At 35.6% G+C, this 21,895-nt stretch overlaps 1 protein-coding gene across 1 annotated transcript; it reads right to left on the bottom strand.

Moving 5' to 3' along the window:
* Positions 1-11,299: 11,299 nt before the first annotated feature.
* LOC121731850 (troponin C, isoallergen Bla g 6.0101-like) lies at positions 11,300-20,969 on the bottom strand. Its single transcript, XM_042121523.1, has 6 exons — positions 20,939-20,969; positions 17,102-17,129; positions 16,708-16,851; positions 15,144-15,263; positions 13,066-13,197; positions 11,300-11,334 (listed from the first exon to the last, which is right to left on the bottom strand). Exons 1-6 carry the CDS (start codon positions 20,939-20,941, stop codon positions 11,300-11,302), a joined length of 462 nt encoding a protein of 153 aa, XP_041977457.1. The 5' UTR covers positions 20,942-20,969.
* Between the last annotated feature and the right edge of the window lie 926 nt (positions 20,970-21,895).

Here is a 21,895-nt window from a genome sequence, read left to right as displayed (position 1 = left end):
ACTGACAGTATAAACTTTTATCATACCACAACCCTGACTAGCAGTAGCCCGGGGGGACTAGCAGTAACCCCTAAGCTCACGGTCCGGCCCTGAATTTGATAAATTACATCAGACGGGCTCTGTACGATTTTTTGGTTCTTTGACCGCTGACTTTGACTTATCATTAAGTTAGACTTTGTTTTATTATTCATCTTTTAGGTATTTCTAAAATTATTAAGTACGTCATAAGAAAAAACGCACGCAATTAAAAATAGCTTAAAATTTTCACTATCAACTGCTTATATTAAAACTGAAGCCAAACCAGAACATTAGCCAATTTAAAGATACTTACCTAAAAGCTATTAATTGATTTTTATTGATTTTAGGTTAACTTTTATTTAGCAATAATTATTTACAGTTAATATTATTTATTTCAATGCATTAAGAAATCGTTTGTGTGATCCCATAAGTGAAAGTCTTCTCAATTATTTCTTTCCATTTTCTCCTTTGATTTGTCAGTTTCCTATAATATAGAAAACTGACAAACCAAAGGAGAAAAGGAGGTCTCATATTATGAGACTATTAATAATAATAATTTGATCCTAATTCCATTCGCATTAAGATCCTGTCACAGGTAAGATAACTCGGAATTTCATCTTCTCTAACTGCTGAGTGCTGACTGATACATGCGTTCTGCTCGGCCGTCTACGACAAATTGATACAGTGCAGTGGCGACTGAAATCTGAATATGAATGACGACTCCTGTAGGGATGTCAACTGTAAGATTTATCTATTGAAAATATGAAAAATTAAGTATTGAAATGTCAATTGAATTTAAGCACCATAACCACGTATCCCGCTTCACGATTGTTTTCAAATATCGTTTTTGGACCTAAAAGGCTGGTGTTGGTGTATAGGATGATGATATGCGCGACGTAAAATCCTATGATACAATAATGATACAATTGGAACGGCCTTAAAAATTCAAACTTTACGTAATTATTGAGTCTTAAAACGGGGAACGCCGGTAATGAAGAAACTATTAGGTATATTGCCGTCACGCTTCCGGCTTCACCCTGCGCCGGCACGTGTATTGTGATAGAGACTGATACAGTAAATCGAGGTAACGTAGATAGGCTCTATTTTAAAGGAGGAATCTGATTCCTCCTTTAAAATAGAGCCTATCTAATCATTATTATTTTTATAAATATCTTCAGGAAGAGTGGGTCTATGCCTCTACGTTTTTATTTTTATATCTTAAAGTTCTTTCGTTTTATGGTCGGTGGATTGGCGCGGTACCGGGCATTCATTTTTTGCGATTTTTGAAGGGTCATAATATTATTTTATTTATTTATAGGTAAGTAAATTTAGAATAAATTGAACGTAGAGGCATAGCTTTAACAGATCCCAGTAATTTATTAAAAAAATCATTGGTCTAGACGCATTGTACAGGGAGTAAATTGAGGAATACGTTTGTATGGAAAAACAGTGTTAGCGTTTCCTCTTAATTGCTAGGATATACATACTACTAAATAATTGAAACTTCTGTCAGACAAACAATTATTCTGGTGTCCTGAAATATAGGCTTCGCCTAGTTTGGGCACCAGTCTCCCACAAAACAAGTGTTTTTTGTAGAATCAGAATCAGTTTCTGCAATTTTGTAGTGAGAAAATAAACAATTTTTACTATTATCATGGAGTAAGCTATTATTAATTAGTAATCTAAAAGACAGTGACTTTATTTATCTAAGAAGGGTTTCCTTCAAGTTCACTCCACAAGGATGAATCAGGGGTAGGTACCAAACAAAGTTAGAAACAAAAAAAACACGTTGTCGAAATAAAAGACTTGTTAAAATTTTTTAATAAACTATAAAGTAATAACTGCACTATCTATATAATATATAGATATATTATACTTACTCGTATATAAAACTCATAGGTGACTGACTGACATGGTGATCTATCAACGCACAGCCAAAACCACTGGACGGATCGGGCTCAAATTTGGCATGCAGGTAGATGTTATGACGTAGACATCCGCTAAGAAAGGATTTTGATCAATTCTACCCCCAAGGGGTCAAAATATGGGATGAAAGTTTGTAGGTATACAGGGTGTAACAAAAATAAGTGATAATACTTTAGGGTGTGTACGTGTTCCTTGTATAGAGTTCACTGTGAAAGTAGCAGCGCTGAAAGACCAAAAAAAATTTTCACTTTTGTATGGGGAAACTCGTGACGCTCGGGCCCTTGTCCACACAAAAGTGAAAAAAAAATTTCGTCTTTCAGAGCTGCTGCTTTCACAGTTAACTCTCTACAAGGAACACGTACACACCCTAAAGTATTATCACTTGTTTTTGTTACACACTGTATAATAATACTTGCTAACGCGAGCGAAGCCACGGGCAAAAGCTCGTCTTTTGTATATTTTTAAAGTCTTGATCTTCAGTTCACACAATTTGCGTGGTATTGCTACATAAACTAGTACACAGTCATTGCGTGTGCTTTTCCATTTTCGCCCATAATATTAACGAAAGCTAATACAAACAACCGTTATTATCCCGTCATTACTTTATGGGCGCTATAGTACTTTTTAATTCTGATCTTTATGACTTAATGCTGTTAATGAAAGTTAATGTTAATCTATGATTACGTTTTTAATAACACAAAAAATTTACCTCGTTGAATTTAAAAAAATATTATTTTAGGATAATTGAATTGTAAAGTCAATTCCTAGTTCAATTTTTTTTCATTTGTGTATAGCGTAGGGAACACAGAACCTTCCAGGATAGAAACTATTCAGAATGATAGAGATAGATATACAGGGATATCCTTAAAACCATCAAATGAGCCCGTCAAAATGAACAAATTTTTCTATGAGAACAATGCTGAGAACTCAAAAAAAATAATGCCGTCTTCATACCCATACAAATTGCCCGGATCGGCAATTTGTATGGGTATGAAGATAAGGATAACGGTGTTCACCCTAACAACCTGTACAGACACACACAAACTTTGAAATTTACACTACTATACTACATAGATGACGCCCGCAACTCCGTCGCGCCAAAATTCGTTCATCCCGCAGAGACCGTACATCTTTCCGGGATAAAAACTATCACGTATCCTTTCCCGGGACTTTTGAGTCCCGGGAAAGGATACGTGATAGTTTTTATCCCGGTCTCCATTCCATTTGTGTCTCCATACCTTTCAGAAATCGTTTCGGTAGGTTGGGCCTTTAGATGTAACATACAGACAGACAACCAGACAGATATACAAACATTCACAAAATATTAGTGTAGATATATAATAATACTAGCTTTTGCCTGCGGCTTCGCTCGCGTGGAATTCGAAAATCGTGTACAATACGAATATTCTTGCAAATATCCTTTTAGAAACATAATGTTTTTCCAAGACCAAAAGTAGCCTATGTTACTCTCCATCCTTTCAACTAAGTCGATGCCAAAAATCAAGTCAATTGGTTGCTTCGTTAGGCTGCGAAGAAAGGACAAACAAACAAACAAACAAATACACTTTCGCATTTATAATATTAGTATGGATAGCTGTTTCCCGCGACTTCCTAGGCGTTAGCATAGTATAATAACGGAAATGGATAATTCTCTCCTTTTTATGGTCCCTTACTCAAATGGTAAAAAACGGAACCCGATTACAAAGATATAATATCAGCCTCTCTGTCTGTCCATATCCAGGCAAATCCAGATATTAATCAAATGACACTCGAAATCTGTATGTTTCACTATTAATTAATAACTTAGTTTCTTCCTAAGGAATAAGAATTTAAACTCAACACTAACGACGCAACATGTTTTTGCTTGGCAACATTACCAGGAGGGGGGGGGAGGGAAGGGGGGGCACAGCCCCCCCAAGTACCGGCCGGGGGCAAAGCCTCCCACATGTTGATCAAACGACACTCAAAATTTGTATGTTTAGTTTTGGTTAGATTAATTTCACTTTTAATAAATAACTTTGTTTGATCCTAAAGGAGAATTAAAACTCCACACTAACGACGCAACACGTTTTTGCTTGGCAACATTACCAGGTGGAGGGGGGGGGGGGGGATTGGGGCGGCGCAGATGCTAAGTTTGAATAAGGCATATATTATTCAAATCGGATCAGTAGTTTTCGTGTTAAAGAAAAAAGTTTTATACAAAATCTTGCCCCCACTTTTTCCCCTTAGAGGGGTGAGGGAAAAAATTTTATACACCAGATATTAAATTAGAAAATACAGTTTATAATATGATGTAAGTTTATTCAAGAAAAAAGTTTAATACAAAATCTGCCCCCTCTTTGGTCCCCTTTGAGGGGTGGGGGGGGGAAAATTTTATACACCAGATGTTTAATTGGAAAATACATTTAATATTATGAAGTTAGTCCATTGAAGAAAAAAGTTTGATACAAAATTTGACCCCCTCTTCGGCCCCCTTAAAGGGGTGGGGGAAAAATTTTATACACCAGATGTTAAATTGGAAAATACATTTAATAATATGAAGTTAGTCCATTGAAGAAAAAAGTTTGATACAAAATTTGACCCCCTCTTTGGTCCCCTTAGAGGGGTGAGGGGAAAATTTATACACCAGATGTTAAGTTGGAAGAAGATAAATATATTTGCGAAAACCGTATTCAAATCGGATCAGTAGTTTTCGTGTTAAAGAAAAAAGTTTGGTACAAAATCTTACCCCCTCTTTTGACCCTTTGGAGAGGTGGGGGGAAAATTTTTTGTACACCAGATGTTAAGTTGAAAGAAGACAAATATATCTGCGAAAACCGCATTCAAATCGGATCAGTAGTTTTCGTGTGATGCTGGAACAAACATACGGGCAGACAGACAGACAAAAAACTAACCACAGTTTTGGCTTCTATAGCCATGCAGTAACAGCCCCCGCTTATTATTTTTTGGATATCTTTTATGTACAGAATTGTCATTTCTACAGTTTTATTATATGTATAGATAACCTTTATGCACTTTTTAAATCCCCATTCATACAAACAATGACCTGTAGCAAACAGCATACAATTCATCAAAGACGCGCAATTAACATAAATCAGCCGAGCTGATTCAATTAAATCAGTATAAATCGCAGTTAAATCAGTATGATTGAGTCGTGGCGGCGCGCCAACAGTTGAGGAGCCCTGCGCGTCCGTGGTATGACATGCCCGGGATTCAGGTGTCAGTAAACATGGCCGTCTAATAATAATTGTTGTTGTTGCTTTATTGCTGCTTGTCCATTATTTATATCCGGATAATTATGTCAATTTATTTTCGGATGTGAATGCGGATATCCGAAATGCATTGGAATTTTAAATGGAATTAAGTTATCTATTGTGATTATAATAATTAAATACGTTTCAGTTGAAATGTATTATTGTATTTTATGTTATGAATATATTTGAGTATTTAATTGCATTTATAATACGATATTCAATTCAAACATAATAACTGTAACTTTTCATAAAAACTCTGAGAACTGATTTCTTTTGTGACAAGTTTAATAGCTTTTTGATTGGTTGATAGTTTGTCGTTTGCCAATGAAGTTGCCATTGAAAGAAGTTATTAAAAAACTTCAAAACTGGCCACTAGTAAAGTAACAACAACAACAGAAAGAAATTTAAGAAAAAGAAAGCAGAAAATATTACACTATCGAGTACTTAATGGAAAATCAATTGACCCTATTAATAATTAATATCACAAGAGTCGAACACACTAATGGAGTTCAATAGAAAATTTCCGCCAATATGTCGGTAAAGTTTTAATAACATCATACCGGGGACCGGATATCCGGTACGCCACTTCCGGACATTGCTGAATTTCCCGTGCAGCCTCCGTAAGGCTTTTATACATGTCCACAACTTTTTTGCACAGGAATCAGTATTTCCGGGTTAATTTGTTAGGTGGTTTTCCGGATTATCCGATGTTCTGGGAGCAATGATCATTAGATTATCCAAAATTCATCAAAATAGTTTCATGCATACGCCTAAACTTGAGGTAACTGACATAAAAAGATGAAATTCTTTATAAATAAAGCCTTTCACATGGTAAATTAATGGAACCATTGAAAGGAGGCAAAGATGCGATCTTTCAGTAGGAATATTTTCAGGAATAACGTCTTAATCTCTACAGTCAAATCTGAAAAAACATCGTAAAAGATCTTACAAATTGAATACAATTTCAAGGAGCTATAAAAATGTTGACTCTGTATCGCATTAGTCTAAGAGAAATGAAACATAAACAGCCGTCAGCTTTAATATTTTATGTATTCTGTAAAGTGGCGGATTTACAAATTTGCCGCCTGTATATATTCAATTTTGGTCGCCCCTATAACTGACCTTTGAAATTCAACACGTTAGTTTAGTTCACAATCATATCCCACCAAAAACCTTTTTTTGAAAATTTCCACAGGGTGAAACCTTATGTGAGACGACCACACATAAGGTTTCACCCTGTGCGGTAGCGAAACGGCGAAGCCTTACATATTTACTGGTATGTAGAATTTGTTTAAGTAAGGGTCAGTAGAGTTAGGCCGTGTAGATTCAGAAGCTAATTGGCTCTACATGAGATGTCATATCTTTTTCACAGAGTAAACCTTATGTGGTCGTCTCGGCAATATTTCACAAGAAATGTTTTTGGTGGGATTTTTTATTTCTGTAAGATAAAAAAATGGGGCTAAATTTGCCGCCCCTCTATATCTGCCGCCCTAGGCTCCAGCCTACTTAGCCTATTGGTAAATCCGCCACTGTATCTGTAGCCGATTGTACAATTACCTATTTGGGTACAAAAGGAATAAGTGTATTATCCATACTAATGTAATAAATGTGAAAGTGTGTCTGTCTGTCTGCTCATCTTATCATCCAAACTGCTGAACCAATTTTCCTAAATATTGGTATAGATATATTTTAAGTCCCGGTAAAAGCGACCGCAGACTTACAATTTTAAAGTTGGCCAACTAAATCGCATAGTATACCAATGCATATATGAGAGCTCGCACATTTTTTTCAACTAAATAATTGGACACCAATCGTATAAGAACCGCAATTCCTTTCCGATTAACTACAATTTAAAAAGTTGTCCAATTAAATTGCTGCGGTCGCTCTCAAATTCGTAGGATACATCTTATTATCCCGAAAAAATGTGCTGTTCCCGCCCAATAAACGAATTTTGGCGCAACGGAGTTGCGGGCGTCATCTAGCATGCTCATATTATTAATTATATGTTTTTTTCCTAATGTGTTACCACTGTGTTACTGTCGCTTAAGTTTTTACAATATTTTGTTATGGGTTTCATAGACATGAGCCTATCTTACCACTCAGTAATCTTCGTTAATCAAAATATTATACTAACGCCATCTTGTGCGTCTGGCCGCTAACCAACTTGGAGTACTTGGATGTCTTGGATCAAGATATTTTTTGTCAAACATACAAACCGCATCCGGAATAATTGTAACTATAAGGTTGGGTTGCACCAACTACAATGCAAAATGTCAAATCTTTGGTTAAAGTCAAAAATGGACGCCATCAAGACGCCATATTTAACCATAACCATAGAGCTCGACAAGGATTTACATGCATGTGGCGAAAAAAGGAACTAACGCTGTCATCATACAAAACGCCATTTTTTACAGTTCTCCTTTACCTGCAGCGCCCCCGCCCACGTTCATTTATAACCTTGTTGGACCAGCTGTCATCTGTCAATTTCTCCGGTCAAAGTTAACTTTAACTTTAACCACGCCTCTGGTGCAACCCACACTTAGGCTGCGTTTCCACTGAAGCGGAGCGGAGCTTAGCCTTGCCCGAATTGACCAATCACCGTGCTCGAAATCTTCGCTGTCATTCCGCTGGAATAGCACGATTGGTCAATTCGGGCACCGCTAAGCTCCGCTCCGCTCCGTTTCAGTGGAAACGCAGCCTATGCTATTAGAAACATTTTATGTTCGTTCGTCGATCCGGAGGCCGCTAACTCGATCGCCCTCATTTCCCGCTATGGGAGCTCGCATCAGCTGAATTAAAGGCTTACCTCGGGGTTATTCTCTGCGCTTGTCACATGTGATTCGCTTTTAATTTGGTTTTAACGTAAGAAATGTTTTTGTTTGTTTCGTATTTTCTAATTACAACATTATACAGATAAACAGTAACTAATTGTATGATAAGAAATAACAATACTGTTTTGGGATTATTTAATGAGGTTCTTTTAGGCCTATACTCCATGCTTGACTTCTTTTCACTTAATTCTGATTTTAATTAAATACTATTACAATAGATGTAGTCTAAAAATGTTTGTCCTAGTATATTGCAAATCGTCAATATATCGTCAAAGTATGAATTCATAATTATACTATAAAGATTTTTTAAAAGCTCATCTCGATGGTATTTATTCAATTACTCCACCGATCTACTGACTCTCGTTCAATAAGCTTCGTTAGAGTAATCTTATTAATACTGCAATATTCGTTTTCTCAAGATTAATTTTTACTCTTTTCAATTTCCTCTTTTCTTATAATTGAAGTATAACAATTTTTCAATTAACAAAAAAAATATGACCGCCATCGTGTAGTGTCACTATAGAGGCAGCTGTTTAAGCCCGGCCGCACATTGTCCGAATTCTGATCAGAAACAGTTGAATTTCGCCGGACCGCCACCCCGCACACTATCCGAAATATCCTTCCGGCGAGTTCGAGCTCACTCGGCTCAGTACAAAATGACACTTCACAGACAGCGCGGACGTTCAACTGTTTCTGATCAGAAATTTCGGACAATGTGCGGCCGGGCTTATACCTACCTGTTAATATCTTCCAAGTGTCATTCTAGAGACAGTTGTTTCGCAATCCATGCAATGACGTTATGACTATAATATTCAAGTGAATATTCCTTGTAAGTCGTTACTCTTTACAGATGAATACATTTTCATCGAAGGTGTTAAAAAATTAACAATTTTACGATTCTTTCTGAGGCCGTCTTAGGTTTTTTAAACTTTATAATATGTATGTCACAAACTCCCAACGAATTTGCTGGTTAGTAGGCTAATTTTAGTTACAAGTAGAAAGCTATCTTTATTAATAATTTAAATGACGATTTCTAGAAATCGTCCATAACAGATTCTAGGATAAGAAGATAAAAAATAAATTATGATTATAAAATCTTATAAGTCATCTGAAATCTCTCTAGTGAGCAATTACGAGTTTCTTGGAAGCCCTTTTTCTTTGAGACCTATATCGGAACCTAATGAGATTTCTAAAGATCAATAATTCTTTGTCAAGTCTCAAGTCTTGAAAGTTATAGGTATGAGTAACATAGCTAAAAGAAGTGTGTACGCACAGAAATAAATCAAGATAGAACGCCGACGCGCGTGCGTTGCTAAGGAATCGCTCGTGTCAATTTTTGATTTGCTTTTAGTTAAAACAAATAACTTACCCGAGGCAAGAAATACCTCCTTTTGACCGATTTACTTTCGTACTTCTGTTTTTACAATAAGACAATGCACAATAAGGCATTTTTGCACAACCGCTCCGGTGTAATCAAGTCGAGACGTGCGCGCTGACTGAATGAAGTTCAACGAATCTTGCACGACAGAGCAAGATTGAAACACGCGTACTCCACCCACTTATTCTTTCCATCTTGATTTATTTCTGTGTGTGTACGATTTTAATTTCAAATATAATATACAAACTTAACCTAGTACATAACAAATCTAGCAAGCGATGTTGGGCCATAATAAAAACCATGATTCACACCACGATTACGAAGCTATCTACAATGAACAATCGTGGTTGACGATCGGAAGTAATGGACAAATAAGCTCGTAATCGCTTGTATTGGTTCATGATGGGCCAATTTATTTTTAAGTGGCCTTCACCAGACCACCCTTCGAGGACACAACGAACCAATTTACTTTTTACTGTTTTTTACTTATTAGCCGACTTCCAAAACCGAAAATTCTATATTCGTCCATCCGTTCATCTTTATTACAATTTTCTAATGCTACTTTGGAAAATTTATGAAGCTCTACCCTTTGTGACTTATAGCACTAATTTACTATTATACCTTGTTAGCCAAAATTCACACGTACGGCTTTTATAATAAAAGTTATTTTAGTCTGAGCAAAATTAGCATGTTGGTCTACAAAAGGACTACAATTCTGTTCGCACATTGATAAGTCTGTTTTACCTCACCCCTCACGTGTGGTTACAAATAAACATTCGGTGACAATACATTACGAGTTTATGAGACTCAGGAATTTAGTATTTTTTTAGTTATTTTTATGTAACTTTAAAGTAGCTTTAAATGATGAAACCTACGGCTCAGTATACGTTATATACAACACACATTTTTACAGCATTTTTTTATTTCAAGAATTTAAGTAGGTACTGAGTGTTTTTTTAAATACCTAGTCAAGTAAAAAAATATATTGCACTTACTCTTCTGATTCATCTGACAGAATACGAGCGCCAGATTTCTATTTCTCCAAAATATCATTTAGGTATTCTAATCAAATTCCTATAAAATAACTAAGTGCCTATCTGGCTTCTTAGTCGTCTAAGTCTAGTGCTTGCTCTACAAGCAATCTGCCTAGTTGAGAATATAAATTAACTTTGAATAAGTTCCAGTTCTAGAGAGATGACCTATGGCTTCATAGCTTTTATAAAGCTGCACTTGGAGACGTTAAATTGATCACTTGACTTTAATTTAATGAAGATTTTGACTTACTCGCCATATCTTTTCTGTGAAATATACTGTCTGTTATGCTAAGTACTCACATACGGTTTTGCTCGATAGTTTTACTCCGAATCGAAGGAAATGACATATTTGACATATTTAATTCCATCGAGCCGGCTCGAAGCGCGCCTTCGAGCTGTCAGTTTTGCGGTCCACACGGTGGTTATAGCTCTATTTGGAGTAAAACTATCGAGCAGAACCGTATATGAGTACTTAGCATAACAGTAACTAGTACCTTATTCCACGAGTAAATAAAAAAAAAAACAACGTAATCACAGTATTTTTATTCTTTAACTGACTTCAAAAAGTAGGAGGTTCTATGTTTTTTTTTTTATTATAAAATTGTGGCCGTCTATGGACTGTTCGTCCATATCCTTTTTTTGTTATTTTATTATTTAGATTTTTCGCACCAAGGATAATTGAAATAATATTATGAATTTTAATTAATTGTGGTCCATCACGCCATGGACACTTTTTTTTTTTGGAGGTTCTATGTTCGGTTATCAACAATAAAGTCGTAATAATTATTTTTATGATGAAGACTTTATTGTTTGTAATTTCATCGAAAGTGTTGAAATGCTTCAGGTAGCCGTCGAACCTTATTCGTCACCACCAGTCATCACCTCCATAAATTCTGAAATCACCAAAATTTATTATAAATTAATGACATTATATTCTGGGGTCACGGGAGTGCCCCCGCCAAGATGAGCCAAGCGAAGCGCGCAAGGGCACTACCTACCTTTTCTCGAAACGTTTAATATTATTATGAAGAATTTCTTATACAAATACCTGAATGTATACCCAGACATAAATTAAATTAAATCGAGAAATTAAAAAAAAGTATTATAACTTTATATCTAAGTATATTGCTAAAACCAAAAAAGAAACTTGATCTAAATCGCTGTACCAATTTTAATCTACGACGCCACGGATACAGACACTCAAAATCTCATAACGCACTTCTTTTTTGTTGGGGGTAGGGTTGCCACCTTTTATTTTTGCATTAAAAGTGCATTGGTTACTACTATAAGTAAGAAAAATAAAATACACAGTATATAAAAATAAAGTACAATTTATTTTTCTTTAGTATTAGGTATATTTAATCGATAAATTTCGTTTAACGAAAAATACTTACGACTTCAACAGAAATCAAGTTAAGAGAAATAAAGTATTTTCGTATTATTAATATAAAGTACGGGTGGCAACCCTTGTATAAAAGGGGGGGTATAAAAATAGGAAACATAAATTTAAAGCAAACCAATGGTTACATTGAAATAATATAACGTGAGTACAGCGAAGTGAATTAAAATTTTTACTCTCGCATTTTATGAGGTGGTCTTAAAAATATGAAACATAAACTGGGTTAGAGGGTACTAAATATTTCACGCTAAAAATTTTAAAACTGCGCCACCGCTGCAACGCTTTATCTTGTAAAGTGCACTAAAACTGGAATTGTCGAAGTTTTGCAGGACCGAACGTATACAAAGTTATACTATTCACGTGGCTCTTATTACAATCTCATAAGGATGATTCTCATAGGAACTAGAAAGAAAAATAACTGCGAACGGAATAAGTATTCCGAAGTTTAGAGTTGGTCACGAGATTTAAGGCTTTAGTATATTTGACGTCCATTGTCTTTCGAGTGTGTGCCAGATTTGTAAAGTTTTCTCTGGACAATACAAGTTGATTTTCTATCTAGAATATCAGGTTTTGTTTATCTATCTTCTGACAATAAAAGTTGATTTTCTATCTAGAAAATTATGTTTTGTTTATCTTTCGTAAAGTGAGTAGGAAAACTGACGGATTTCTCATTTAAATGGTCATAATAGTTACTTTATAGTAAAGCCCGTCACAGACTTTTAGCTATAATATATATTAATATATTTATAGCTCGGCATATTAATATAAATTTTCTATACTAATTTCGCGTGACCACACACTCAGCTATAATATTATATAGCTGAGTGTGTGGTCACGCTGTGGCATGTGGATTTAGTATAGAAAATATGTCTAGCTATAAATATATTAATATATATTATAGCTTAAGTCTGTGCCTGTTTTCTAAGGTTGCTCGATATCTTTTCTCTTTGATGATCTTTTCAATAGAATTGGTCACTTTTTAACGTTATACAATAAAGGACGCTATTCTTCTCCTTTTTTTATAAAATTAGGGAATAAATGAACCAATGGGTCCACTGATGGAAAGCAACTGCCGTCACCTATGGACACTCGCCACATCAGAAAAGTTGCAGGTGCGTTGCCAGCATTTTAAGGGGGAATACGCTCTCTTCAATACAAAAGTGCTAGTAAAAATTTATATCAAGAAACCTTGGAAACCAGGCATTAGTTTATTCCCACCACCCACCATCATAATCCACAGTTCCCGAGCCGTCGGAGTCAATTTCCTCGATCATCATGTCGAGCTCCTCGGCGCTGATCTTGTCGTCCAGCTCTCTGAGGATCTCGCGCAGCACGGCCGTCGTTATGTACCCGTTGCCTGAATAGTTAAATTATAATTTAAGTTAATTAGTGCTTAATTAAAACAGTAATCCCCTTTCTAATAAATAGATCGGGAAAAACGGACGGTATAGTCACATATAATTATTTTCTTCGTATAGGTACTATCAGAAAAGTTGATTCATAGGCATGGTGGATCTACGTAGTTCGGTCGCGGTACGTCAAGCCCAGCACAGATCACAATTAATATTGAATTGACATAATCCAACCAAATGACGTTGGTCTGTCAACTAGTTGCCTATGAAGGCTATGAATCAATCTTCGATGATACTATCAGAGAAGTTGATTCCTATGCAAATCGGGGACCTAAGTAGTTTGGTTGCGTTACGTCAAACCCAGCCGACAGATCACAATTAACCTTAGAGTATACATTAGCAAGCTATAGAGCGCGCGCATCGCTTGTTCCCCGTTGTGCCGATCGTAAGCAGAAGTTCTATAGATACTTGTCAAACGTATAACGCAAGTCGTTTGACGCTTATAGGAAAATATGTTCACACTCGTGCTTACAGTTCATACCTTGTTAGAAGCACTCTATAGCTTGCTATAATGTATACTCTATGCAATTAACATTGAATTGACATATTGGACCAAATAACGTTGGTCTGTCAATTGTATAGGAATCAACTTCCTCGATGGTACATTAGAAAATATACAGTCAAGGACAACGTTCGCCTACACAGTATATGGGTCTTTAATTACGAAATTATGAATTATATAGAAAACAAAAACAGCCACAAAACTAATAATAATAATATCTATGGACGCTTCACACCACGTCAGTCTGGCCCCGTGTTAAGTACCTAAAGGACTTGTGTTACGGGTACCAGACAACGGAAATATATTTAATACCTTTATACTATATATATTCAAGATTTTTATTATATGACACACATATTTAATACACATCCATGACCAAGGAACTTTGAAAACTTTTGTTCCGTCAGCGGGATTCGAACCCGCGACCCCCGGCTTGAGAGCCTCTACCGACGGCCCACCAACTGAGCCACAGAAATGTCATCAAAACTAGACAAAGAAGCTGTACAACGAAATGGCAAAACTGCTTATTTTGCTTAAATCTGTTTTTGATTGTCACCAGCTTTTGCCCACAGCATACCCAATAACTATGAGTTGCCATGGTTTCCTTATTCACAGATACTTACAAATAATATGACTTTATAATGGTAACAATTGCAAAATCGGTTCATCAATATGAGACAAGCAATTTTGCAACCAAGTCTTAAGGCGACGCCTTGATAATTTGGCTGTAGCGATATCGATTTTTCTCAGCAATGACTAAAACTAAGAAATTAAAGTTCATTGTCAGTATTCATCATATCTTTGTCTTTGAATTACCCATAGCCTATGAAAAATAAAAACTAAGGAAAAGTAACTCCGTCAAAAAACATGCTCCACAATACTTGTCAAAAAAGTGTACCTTAGGTACACATTTCAATACATTTGCAATAAAGGTGACCTTGAGCGGTACTAGGCTGATGTTACATGACAGATCAAAAGGAACCAAATTTAAAACGGTAATAGTATGGGAGTTACGATTCCTTAGTTTTTATTATTCGTGGCCCACAGCATAACACGATTGGTTAACTTTTATAACACAGAATAATCAATCAAAAAGACCTCTGTAAAAAAAGGGATTCCTATTTTGCCAACAGAGGAGAGTGATTTCTTCCAAAATTTGTACATAGATTGGTTCAAGCATACACTTTAATTTGCTTATAGCTTATATGAAATGTATTTATGGTTTTTAAATTACGCGACAAAACCATATTGTCGCTTACGCCTTTTCCATTTTTTGCTGTTCCATTGCTTGTTTTCTATGAGAGGCCGGGCCGGCCTCTCATAGAAAACAAGCAATCTAAAACATATCCAACACGGTTTTTTTACTTTAACGCGGCGTCATCTTAATACCTTCTTTATCATATAATCGGAATGCTTCTTTGAGTTCCTGCTGCATCGCCTCAGCGTCCTCCTCCACCATAAACCTTGACGCTAGAGTGATGAATTCCTCAAATTCCAATTCTCCAGACCCTGAAAAAAGTAAAAAGATATTTGATTTCTTGTTGATTTTGAAGATTAAATTTTTTAGTTGTTTATAGTTTAAATAAAAAGTTGTTTGTATAAATTATAGTTATTTTTTAAATGAGTAAAATATAAAGATGAAGTTGAGTAGAACACATTTCATTGATAACCCCATAATACAGGAGGAATCCAATCAAATCTAGAGAAATAAAAATAGAAGCGATAGAAGAGCTTTGGGCGGGCATGAAATATTTTAGTCAAAGTTATCAAAGTATTTTTTTATTAATATACTACGTTAAGCCTACTGAACAAGCCAGACTCTAGGTCTAATCTCAGATGCCTCTAACTGCTAGAGGCATATGAGATTAGACCTTCATAGTGCATTAATTATTCTGTTTGTGTTAACTATGTTATATGTCAGCTAATTATGACATTATTAAATATTATATATAATAATTAATAATATAATATGAAACTCAATTATTTAAGTGTAAATTTTTCTATGACAATTAAAAATATGGAGCCGTTTCAAAATTATAGGAATTAGACTCGAAAATACACAAAAACTTCTATCATTGTCTTAAACTATCTCTAAATATATTATATCATAATACAAGGATTTCCTGTTCAGCCAGTCTCGAGTTTTAGGGAAACTAACAAAAAACAAAAATAATTTATATTTAAATATGTAGATAAAGTTTTGTAAACAATTTCTAGAGCAACTCTAAACGCGCGTTCAGACGTGCGCGTTTTCTGCTCGCGCGGATTCATCATTCATAGCAATTTCACATGTGATGAATCCGCGCAAGCAAAAAACCATCCATCAATCATCAGTCAGTCATCCAGAAGAAGACGACACTGCGCCTGAGGGTCGAGCGTCTGCAGTCTCGCCACAAGGTTAACTTTAGCTCCTTTGTGGTGAGAGTACCAACGAATCTTCTGTCGACTTTCGAGGCGCCGGAGTTCTGGCCGATGGATGTAGTCTATCGGAGGTTCCGGGGGAGACTTCGGAACGAAGCGAGTCACGTCGCCGGCAAAATGAGACAGTGTTAGTTTTTAAGTATATATAAAATATGTATGTTAGTTTTAAGGTATTTATTATATAATTATATGTATGTTAGATTTAAGGTATTTGTTATATGGGCCTCTGGTGCCTGAATTAAATGATTTGATTTGATTTGAAAAAACGCGCAGAAAACGCGAACGTTTGAACGCGCGCTAACTGCCGCACTCAGAGTGGAACATTATTTACTTAATTGTAATTAATTCAACATTTTGACATAAGCTCCATGCATTATCTGTCAAACTCTTCATTAAATTCAAGGTTAATCGTAATTAAATGTCTCTGAGTACGGCGGTATGTCTATACTCATCAAAATCAGCCCAGAAATTTCCGAGACTATTAGACTCAAACAAACAAACTTGCCTTTTATAATTAGTGTAGAAGACTTACCATCTTCATCGACCTCTGCAATGATCTCCTGCAGGTACTCCTCTGTGATCTGGTGGCCCAACATGCCGAGGATGGTACCCACCATCACGGTGCCAATACACCCCTTCTTCTCATGATCGAATGCCTCAAAAGCCTTTCTGAGGACTATAAAATAGGATTATTATTATCTATGATGCATAATACTACATTATTCCTGAGGATTAGTCGCTATAATATACCATGAAGCACTGAATTTTTTAAAATATTAAGTTCATTTTGTTTTTTGTGCAGCATTAGCAGAATGGTTAAAATATAAATGAGGTTTGTTCGTATTTTACAATAAAAATAATTTTATGGCGTAATTTGTCTTTTTATGCCTGCCCTATTATGTATTTTTTAATATTTTTAGACTCACTCGCAATTTGTTCTGGGTCTAGCTCATCCTGAAATAAAAGAAAATATTAGGTACTTATATGAATCAGAAATTTTTATGTATAACAACTTTTTGAGATACGCATAATATTTTATCTTTCCGTGTCCCAACAACAATAATGTTATCTTTTTTTACGTCCGTGGTTATTCCATATTGTTTTTAACAATGATATTCTATGTTACTAACGTAACATAGATTGGAAGTTTACGGTAGCAACGCGTTGCCACTTCGAAGATGCCTGCAGGCATATCTCACATACATAATGACATAACGAATATATGACTTGACATTGTCTTTTGAACAAAAAAGTGGTTACGCATTTCTGAGAATCTTTTGTAGGACATTGCTCCTCTAGTATTTTAGAAACTCATTGGTTTTTAACGTAAAAACTCATCATCAATCATTGTTAAACCTAATAGTAGTAGTATTGATATACTGAAAGAGTAATAATGGTCAAATACTCAGGATAAACACAACAATGAGTAATTTCAATTTATCCCCTCCTAATTCCTTTGAAATACCGCAGTTTGGAACTCCTAAAAGCAAAGCGCTTAGATGTTGTCTTCCCATCGTTAACTCTTCCTATAACATTAACTTTTGATCGTTTAGCGTAACTTAAACACGGGTTAAATGGCATTTGACTTGAAATGTCAAATTAGGAGGATAATCGATGTTAAACGCCGTTTAAACGATCACAGTTGTTAAACATTATTTTATGAAGGAACTTATACACGACCGAGTGAACTTCGTATCATTTTCATCGTAATATAAACCTTCTCTGGAGTTCACGGATATTCCGAAACTTAACCCTTAACCACCTAGCACATATAATTGTCACACAACCACCTGCCATACGTCTGTGGGACCCCGGCTATAAAACATACGATAACTATAAATAAAAAGGGGGAGGCAAATATTAATTAAAAAAATTATATTAAGGCACTATTAAATTCTTTGTTTAAAAAATAAAAACTTGAATATCAACAACATTTTTCAAATAGTACAGCATATTTGGTACAATCTCGTGTTTTTGGCTTACTCACTAACACTTTCAGAAAATAATTTCTATAAAAAATGATTAAATTGATAGGAAATTATTCTTACGTTTTTTATATAATTAAATTAACAGCAACTTTAAAAAAAAACAATAAAACTCATTATAGTTACTAATTCTAAAAAATTGCAGGCTCCAAACTTAGAGCTTTTTATGGCCGTGAAGACAGATTTTGTCTGAGCATTCGAGGCAAATAGGAGCTTAGCATTCAAAACACATGTGTTGTGTTTTATGTTTTTTTAATACTCTTAAGTGGAATAGTTTTTACAAATTGCCAATCACTCTTCATCAGTGCTGCAGCATGGGATATCTGCTGGAGGGTCAAGTTAATCTGAAGGATTCTTCATATCACGTTACAGTTTCACATTGCATTCACAATGTGCCCTAAGCGATCTCGTAAACTGCTTAGCCAGTTTCTCCATAAACATGTAATTGCTTTCAACCTTTTGTCTATGTAGCTGCACAGATAAGTTCACTAGAATGCAATTTCAGGCAGGGCAGATGACCAACTAAAGTGATTTTTGGCTAAATAATCATTCTTCCTAGGTCTAGATCGAATTTCAGCTAATTGGTACATCATCCTCAAATGAAAACTCTTGGTCACTTTCCGAAGGAATATAACTTTGTGATGTAAAGCTTCTTTGCACTGCAGTTGGCTCTTCGCATTCGGAATCAGACGCTCCACCATGAACTATCTTCCAATACAATATGATTAATTTTGACCGGCTCCACATCGCTGCATTCGTCGTTTGGTATGTTTTCATCATTTGCCAGGCCTTGGTCCAACCAACGCTCAATAAGAACTTAATTAAGAGCCATTATTTCCAAAACAATAAAAAAATTACAATCGAAAAAACTTACGTAACCTCCTGACAGGGTCTTTATAAGATAAATGCATGCATGCCTAACCTCGTCGAGCCGTTGGGCGATAGCTAGGGGCGCAGGAAAAAGGTACAAAAGCCAACGAGTCGATACAACACTCCGGCGCAAAAATATTAACAAAAATAATATCAGCGGGGTCTGTGAGACGTATGACAGGTGGTTAAGGGTTAAATTAGCCAAATTGGCTCAGCCGTCTTCGTGTTTTAGGGAGACTAACAAAATTTAAAATTAATTTTAATTCATATAGATTTTGATATCGAAATCAATTGTTGACAATCAGCCGGATGTTCCGAGCCGATGAAAGTGGCCATAGATATTATTATTTTTTTATTTACCAGACTTAAAAGTTTGAAAACCGTAATACAATAATAGTGAACAAAGTAATTGGTGCTCTCTCCGTTGCGCATAAATTCGTTTATTGCGCGGAAGCCGTAAAATTTTCCGGGATAAAAAGTATTTTATATCCTTTCCCGGAACTCAAAGTATACCAAATTTAAGCAAAATCGTTTCAGCAGTTTGGGCGTGAAGAGGTAACAGACAGACACTCTTTCGCATTTATGAAATTGGTATGGATATTGTTGAATCACTTTAATTCAGTTATCTCGTTAGAAACGAGACGAGGATATTCTAGATTTAATTAACATTTTTTTTCAATTTCTAGAAACTCTTTTCATTTTAAATACACAATAGCCCGTGAAAAATTTAATTTGGCCTCCGAAATGAGCTTCCGCCATTGAGCCCTGTCCTGCGCTACCTCCTGCCAGTTACTGATTTGAAGGTCACGCGGGTCAGCCTCAACAGCATCTCTCCAGCGATACCAGCGTAGCTAGCACGGGGTTTCCCAGTCGATTCTTCGGAAGAAAGTAATGGCAGTTTCTTTCCCATGTCTACATATCTTATTCCCGAGCATGGCACCACCCATCGACTTGAGTTTCAGTGGACAAAGACAAGAAACTCTTTCCATAGCAACCATTAAAGCAACGGCAATTATTTTTTTTGACATTTAGTTTCTTGGTTCTTTTTTTTTAATTATGGCACCTCGGCTATAAAACCATGGCCAGTGTCGAGTAAATGGCGGCAAATTCAAAAAATCGACGTGTAGCAACCTTGTCTATAGCCGGAATTATAGTTTTGATCTACGAAATACGAATAATAAAAACTAAGGAACTTTATTATTCGTAGTTTGTAGATCAAAACTATAATTCCGGCTATAGACAGGGTTGCTATTCATCGATTTTTTGAATTTGCCGCCATTTACTCGACACTGGCCATGGTTTTATAGCCAAGTGCCATAATAAAAATAAAAACAGAATCAAGAAACTAAATGTCAAAAGCGGATCGTCATGCTTGACATATAGATTTTAAAAAGCGAAAGATATCGAGATACGAAAGAAACTTTTACTCCAATGTTTTTCCGGTAAAACTGTCAAAATTTAGTTTCTTTCGTTTGTCTACGTGCTTGTGCTAGCTATGCTGGGGCGTCCAACAGGACAACGGCCTGACGGCAATTATACGCTCTTTTTACCCCGCGATCCTCTCCCATTATTTCCACGTGGCCCAGCCAACGGAGTCGGTGAGCCTTTGTTTCTCCGATTATATTGGGTTGGGCCACCAGTTCTTCAATTTCCGCATTCTTCCGAATTCGCCAACAGCCGTCATTTGTTTTGGTTGGGCCCAGGATTCCTCTGAGGACTTTTCTTTCTCTACTTTTCTTTCTCTTTTAAATATAAATTACATAAATTTCGTAACTTACTGATAGTCGAAAGTTAATGCTAATATTAGCGCAAAGTCTGTCCTAAATTATCGTCATAATAAGCTAAAAATATATTATTATGTAAATCTAAAATGTACCTACTAAGTAATTAAAATGTTACAAAACTTACCATGGCTATCGTATGAACAGTTGAAGTACACTGTACAAAAGCTTGTGACTAAATGACTGTTTTCCCAATTCAAATAATATATTTTAGTTACAATAGTTTTAGTGTTTTATTGGGTTAATTATTTAGGTAAATTATTACAAGAAAGTGCGTTAAAACAGTAGGACACTTAAGAATTGAAATGTCGGTCAAGTGTAGAATAATTTGCTCTATTTACTAAAAATATTTTGTTTACTTTAGCAAGGTATAACGCAGTGATATTACAATTACGACGACCTCTGTGGCTCAATGGTTGAGTGTGGCAGCTCAAGCCGGGGGTCGCGGGTTCGAATCCCGCCGACGGAACAAAAAGGGTCTGGATATGTATTAAAGATGTGTATTATATTATGTATAGTATAAAAAAAGTTTTTAATATATTTCCGTTGTCTGGTATCTATAACACAAGTGTAGTTATGTCTATCGTGCACAAGTCCTTCAGGTACTTAGCACGGGGCCAGACTGACGTGGTGCGAAGCGTCCATAGATATTATTATATTAATATTAATTACTAAACTTACGTATAACTTAGATTACTCTTATTACTTTTTTTATAGTCTTAAAACGAACTTTCATATTAGTTTTACCTATAACATCAATTTGGAAGGCAAAAATTTCTGACTTTAAGTTTCCTTTCAAATATAATTATATTTTACGAGCTTTTGCCCGCGGCTTAGCTAAGAAGTATTATTATATATGTCGTAGGATTATTTGATAAAGCGAATTATCGCGAAAATTCTAGGGATTTCGCGAAAACACGGCTAATTAGATAATGGAGATTACATTTTTTAACCTTACTGACAAAAGGTAGTGTTTTCGCGAAGACCCGAGTCGACTTAGTAAGATTGCGAAACGAATCGTTAGTTATTATTTTAAAAAAATCACTGATTGGTCGGTTTAAGCGTCCCACAACAACATCTTCTC

The sequence above is a fragment of the Aricia agestis genome, chromosome 11 (assembly GCF_905147365.1).
Source record: "Aricia agestis chromosome 11, ilAriAges1.1, whole genome shotgun sequence".
Lineage (NCBI taxonomy): Eukaryota > Metazoa > Arthropoda > Insecta > Lepidoptera > Lycaenidae > Aricia > Aricia agestis.
This window is presented reverse-complemented; position numbering and strand designations above follow the sequence as displayed.

Coding starts and splice junctions, on each gene's coding strand:
- LOC121731850 (XM_042121523.1), bottom strand. Junction 13,198..15,143: donor CCGATTATATGATAAAGAAG/GTATTAAGATGA, acceptor TTAACTATTCAG/GCAACGGGTACATAACGACG. Junction 11,335..13,065: donor GGGAACTGTGGATTATGATG/GTGGGTGGTGGG, acceptor TGGTGATTTCAG/AATTTATGGAGGTGATGACT.